This window comes from Leptopilina boulardi, unplaced genomic scaffold, assembly GCF_019393585.1.
Source record: "Leptopilina boulardi isolate dan_hultmark-lab unplaced genomic scaffold, ZJU_Lbou_2.1 LbouV2_55, whole genome shotgun sequence".
Taxonomy (NCBI): domain Eukaryota; kingdom Metazoa; phylum Arthropoda; class Insecta; order Hymenoptera; family Figitidae; genus Leptopilina; species Leptopilina boulardi.
Window position 1 is genome coordinate 1,369,174 of NW_026138000.1, and position 6,000 is coordinate 1,375,173.

Consider the following 6,000-nt stretch of genomic DNA (forward strand, 5'->3'; position numbering starts at 1 on the left):
CCTTTGTCACAAGGTTTCCTTAGACACAATATTTTTTGGCATAAAGCATCCTTAGACACAAAGCTTCCTTAGGCTCTAGGCTTTCTTAGGCACTAGGTTTCCTTAGGCCTAAGGCTTTCTTAGGCATAATTATTTGCTAATTATTTGCTCCTTATGCCTAAGGAAATATAGTGCCTAAGTCATGTGCCTAACGAAGCCTTGTGCCTAAGGAAGAAATGTCTAAAAAATAATTGTGCCTTGGACGCCCTATACCTAATGAAGTATTGTGCCTAAGGAAGCTTAGGCATATGGCTTAGGTTTAAGGCTTCCTTAGGCATAAGGCTTAGGTTTAATGTCTAAAAAATAATTGTGCCTAAGAAAGCCCTATACCTAATGAAATATTGTGCCTAAGGATAACAAGTTTTATGCTTTAGGAAATCTTTTTCCATTTCCCATATGACTAAAAAATTTTTTTTTTTGAAGTTTGTTTTTTTGTTTTCTCTTCATCCTCACAGGGTCCTGAGCATTCGAGCGCTCGTCTCGAACGTTTCTTGCAAATGTCAGCCGATGATCCCGATTATTTCCCACCTGAAAGTGAGGAATTCGCCGTACGTCAATTACATGATATCAATTGGATTGTTGCAAATTGTACAACGCCAGCGAATTTATTTCACATATTACGTCGTCAAATTGCCCTACCATTCCGTAAGCCATTAATAATAATGACACCAAAATCATTATTGAGACATCCTGAGGCAAGATCGAGTTTTGATTTAATGACGGAGAATACACAATTTTTACGTATAATACCAGAGGAAGGCGTCGCTGCAAATTGTCCAAATTCAGTGAAGAGAATTATATTCTGCTCGGGCAAAGTTTATTATGATTTGAAAAAATCGAGAAATGAACGTGGACTCGACGATAAAATTGCAATTGCACGTGTCGAACAGGTATTTGGCAAAAAAAAAAAAAAAAATTGATAAATAAATAAAAATAATAATTAAAATTATAAATAATAGTAAAAATAATTTTATTTTTAATATTTCTAGTAAAATTATTAGTTGACTCAAATAAATAATAATAATAATAATATATTTCTAAATAAAATTATTATTATTATTATTATTATTATTATAAAAATTAAATTACTTTCTTTATTTTGAGCAATAATTAAAAAAAAATTATACAATAATTAATTACAAAGAAAAAAACAAAAAAATTATTTCCGAAATTTGACCGAAATTGCAAAATTTTCGAACAAACATAACCTAAAAAAAAGAAATTGGCGCGATTTTTAAAATTGACCAATAGGAAAATTATTGGAAAAATATTGTAATTGGAATTTTTTAAATTCGCGCCAAAATCTTTTTTTTTCTACTTGGTTATTCGATCATATTTGTTTTTTTTTGTTGTTGTTAATAATTTGGAATTTAGATTATTTCTTTTTTGAATTAAAAAATTTTACTTTCTTTTTTGAAGATTTCGCCGTTCCCCTACGATCTTGTTAAAAAGGAAGCTGAGAAATATCCATCAGCTGAACTTATTTGGTGCCAGGAGGAACATAAAAATCAAGGAGCGTGGAATTATGTTCAACCGAGATTTAATACTGCTCTTAATGGATCGAGGACATCTTCGTAAGTTGATTATTTTTTTTTTTTCTCGATATTATTTTATATTTATTTTATTGCACTCATTTTTTTTTGTTTTTTTAAATTAATTTACTAATTTTTTTTTTTTTTTACAAGGTAAGTGAACAATGTTTTTCTATTTTTTTTTTTTTAAATAAAATAATTTATTTTTTTTTTATTAATTTCTTTCGCTTATTTAATTATTTTCGTTTTTTGCTTCTGTTTTATTTTTTTGAATTTTAAATATATATATATATTTTTTTATTTTAATCGTAAAATTTTTTTTATAAACAAATTTATTATTTTTATTTTTCATTTAATAATTATTTAAATAATAATTTATTACTAATTTTATTATATTAATATTATTGTTATTATTGTTATTATTGTTATTATTATTATTATTATTATTATTATTATTATTATTATTCAATTATTTAAATAATTAATTATTATTATTATTATTAATATTATTATTATTTTGTACATTTTTTCCTTTGTATTCTTTGTACATTCATTTTTTGAAATTTTTCTCATTTTACAAATTTTTATTATTTTTATTCATTTTTATTATTGTTATTATTATTATTATTATTATCATTATTATGTTTTCTTTCTTTGAAAAGAGTCAATGATTTCTCTTTCTGGAAAAAAGTGCATAAAAATTTTTTTTTGTTCTCATTTTCTTCATTAGTTTGCACAAAAAAAATTTTTTTTTTTTTATTTCAATAATTTTTTATTCGAAAAAAGATTTTTAATAAATATCAATTTATCTATTTATTTATATAAAAATAAAGGGAACAAAATAATTATATAAAAAAAAAAAAAAAATTTCGCTGGGATAAATATAAAATAAATAAAGAACAAAAAAAAAAAAAAAAAAAAAAAAAAATAGAAATTGAAAAAAAGGAAAGAGTTCCTTTTTTTTTTTGAAAACAAAAAAGAGAGATAAAAAAAATCATTGAATCTGAAATTTTACTGTTTATATGGCCCATGTTTTTTTACTTTAATTTAATTTATCATTAATTAAAAATAGAAAAAAAAACAATATGTAAAATGCTTCTTTGTTGTGTTTAAAAATATTTGTCACTTACATTTGAAAAGCTTGTTAAGCGCACTTGTATACAATTTATATTTAATTAAATTCTTTTTTGGCACTAAAAATAGCAAAAACAAAAAAATTAAAGAATAATTGCATAGTAAAAAAATAAAATTTTATATAAGAAGTGAAAAATTTGGGCCGTGTTGCAGTAATGAAGATTCTAAAAGCGAGGGATGGTTTGGTACATTGTTCTCGTCCTCAAAGGCAGAGGACAAGAAACCGACTCTCGAATCACAAGCTGAGGAATCGACAAAACCAGTCGAAAGAATCACGAGGTAATTAAAAAGAAAAAAAAAAGAAAAGAAAGAAAAAATAGAAATTAAATCTCTTTCTTTGAAAAGAAAGAAAAAAAAATTTTTTTACGAAAATAAATTACTAAATAGGAAATTAATTTTTTTTTTCGAATATAAGTATAATAAGAAAATTTAATTTAGAATAAAAAAGAAAAATAAAAAAAAAACTAAATTTAGAATAAAAAAGAAAAAAAAATTAATTTAGAATAAAAATAAAAAAAACTGAATTTAGAATGAAAAAGAAAAAACTTAGTTTAGAATAAAAAAAAGGAAAGAAACGTATTTAAAAAAAAAAAAATAAATAAATATAGAAAAATGAGAAATAATTCAAAAATTTACAAGGAAAAAATAGTAATAAAAATAAATATTAATTTTTTAGTTTTTCGAAAAATTAGAAGAAAAAATAAATATATTTTTTCCCTCCTTCCAGGTATGTTGGACGTCCAACGGCAGCATCACCAGCAACCGGAAGTAAAGCCCAACATACGAGAGAATTAAAACAATTGTTGGACGACGCGTTAACTTTATAATTTAAATGTTTTTTTTCTCCCTCCCCCGCCCAAAATCCCCCCTTTAGAATTGTAGCGAAGTTTATTTATTCGTCGAAATATTAATATTTGTTATGATGAGAAAAAAAAAAAAAAAAAAAATAGAAAAACGGACATTGTTTCATATGTCTCGTGAACATACATAAAAGAAGAAAAGAAAAAAAAACCGAATGAAAGAGAGAGAGAGAGAGAGAGAGAGAGAGACCATCCTCGTGGAAATAATTAAAAAAAAAAAATTTCCTTTTTTTTTTTTTAGTGCCCTGGCATTAGTACCGTGTGTAAGATTATTTAATTTTTACGAAAAGTACAATTTTCCCTTTTTTCTTACCCCGAACCCCCCAAAAAAAAAAAAATTCCCCCCCTTTCCTTTCCCTAGAATTTTATGTCTCTGAATTATTTGCTTAATCCAAAGAAAATAAACTAGTTCCTTTTTTTTTGTTTTATTAATTTTCTCAAAATACTCAAATGATAATTTTTTCTATGTAATTTTACGAGTTTTTGATTTACAAAAAAAAAAAATATTAATTTCGGGCGATTTTTGCAAAAAAAAAAATTAATTTTTTCAGTCAATTTTTGCGTAAAAAATATTTGCAATTTAAAAAAAATTTTTTAAATTGAAACTTCGGATTATTTTGATCAAAATTAGAAAAAAAAAAACAGTAAAATTTTTTTCAATTATTTGGAATCAATTTGAAATTAATTTTCCTTTTTTTTTTTTTTGTTTACTTTAATTAAAATTTAGTTAAAATTAAAATAAATCTTTAATGTTACTTTACTATTTTCTTTATTTTAAAAATTAAGATTTTTTTTTTGTCTAAATATTTTATTCAAAATTAAAATTAACTCGTAAAATTATTGTAAGAAAAAATTACAGTTAAATTTAAAAAAAAATTCAAAAAGAGTGAAAGAAAGCGAGAAAGAAAAAAAAGAAAGAGAGAGAGAGAGTGAGAATAAATTTTCCAAAAAAAATTCATTGAATAATTTTAAGCTTACTAATCAAACTAACAAACATTATTTAATGATAATAGTCTATAAATAATAAAAAACAAACAAAATAATTTAGAGAGAAACAAAAATGAAAAAACGAGGAAGAAAAGAAAAAGCAAAAAAGTGAAATTTGTACTCTTCTTTCTATATAAAATGAACTCAAGTGCAAATATAATGATTATAATTTGCTCTGTTATCTATATAATTATTATTATATTGTCTTAGAAATCGGTGACGACTATGAAAGTATTATTTTTAACTTAAAAACGAAAAAGCAAACAAACAAACAAAAAAAAAAAAAACTGCATCGTTTCTGCGATCGAGATTTATTGTAAAAAAAATAGTGCGAGTGTTTTTTTTTTTTGGATCTGAAAAATAAAAAAAAAAAAAATTTTTGAGCCAATCAATTAAAATTTTTACAGTCGCTGTGTTTTTTGTGTGAAAAAATTAAATGATTGGCGCATATTATTTATTTCTGAGATGAAGAAAAAGAGAAAAAAGTAAAAAAAAAAAAAAAAAAAAAAATATATTCAATAAACGGTGAATAAACTCGCGAATTTGAAACATTTTAATTTTATTTTTGAACTTTTTTTTAACAGCGCAGTTTTTAATAAAAATTTAATATTTTAAAACTTAATTTTTTTTTAAATTTATTTTTTATCTCTTTTTTTTTAGTAACTTTTGTTTCTTTTTTTCTTTTTGTCTAGAGAAACTCAGAGTCTGCAAAAAGGCACAGTATTTAAATATTATATTTCTTTTAACATTTTATTTTTTATTATTTTTTTGCTGTTTTTTTTGCGTTGAAAAAGATGCAAATATTATATATTTATGTATAAGCTAAACGGAAAAAAGGAATTCGATTTGGCGACTGCGGGTAACGGAAGCCAAGATTCTTTTCTTTTTTTTTAATTGAAAAAGAAAACAAAATGTACTTGTGTAAGCTCAGGGCAAAAAGTCAAGAAAACGCAGTTTTATTTTATTTTTTTTGTCCGCATTAAGTAGATTTAGTGAAATAAATGTTTTAATTGTCGGTGTGATTCTCAATTATAACGGTCGTGTCAGGCTCTTAATTATGATTATTATTATTATTAATAATATTATTATTATAGTGAATTGTATTTTATTTCGTTTTTGAGTAAAAAAAAAAAAAAAAAAGATTAGAAACTTCAACTGCACATTGTAGATTCTGTTGAACTCATTAAAATTGTAAGTACCACCGAATTTTTCTACTTTTTATTTTGCCTTATTATGTTAATTGTCCCTTAAAATTGTTTATTAAATTTGAAGTAAGTTCTAATTTTTCTAGATTTTTTTTTGAAATTTTTTTAAATAAAAAAAAAAATGCGAGTTACACTCGCACTAATTCAAGGGTTCCGTACACCAACAATAATAAACTTTTTTTTTTTTATAAATAAATAAAGATATATAAATAAAGAAACACATTTAAATATCTACTTTGTTTA

General features: G+C 23.1%; 1 protein-coding gene across 8 annotated transcripts in view; it reads left to right on the forward strand.

Moving 5' to 3' along the window:
* The window catches only part of LOC127290134 (2-oxoglutarate dehydrogenase complex component E1), a 32,928-nt gene extending 27,862 nt beyond the window's left edge, over window positions 1-5,066 (forward strand). For 5 of the 8 annotated variants that reach the window (XM_051318524.1, XM_051318521.1, XM_051318526.1 and 2 more), the window contains 4 exons: window positions 495-929; window positions 1,459-1,613; window positions 2,859-2,984; window positions 3,433-5,066. In XM_051318524.1, the coding sequence (XP_051174481.1) occupies window positions 495-929; window positions 1,459-1,613; window positions 2,859-2,984; window positions 3,433-3,532 (816 nt within the window). In that variant the 3' untranslated portion in view covers window positions 3,533-5,066. The remainder of the gene's footprint in view (window positions 1-494; window positions 930-1,458; window positions 1,614-2,858; window positions 2,985-3,432) is intronic. The other 3 variants (XM_051318527.1, XM_051318529.1, XM_051318528.1) reach the window with 1 other exon arrangement.
* Window positions 5,067-6,000: the final 934 nt, after the last annotated feature.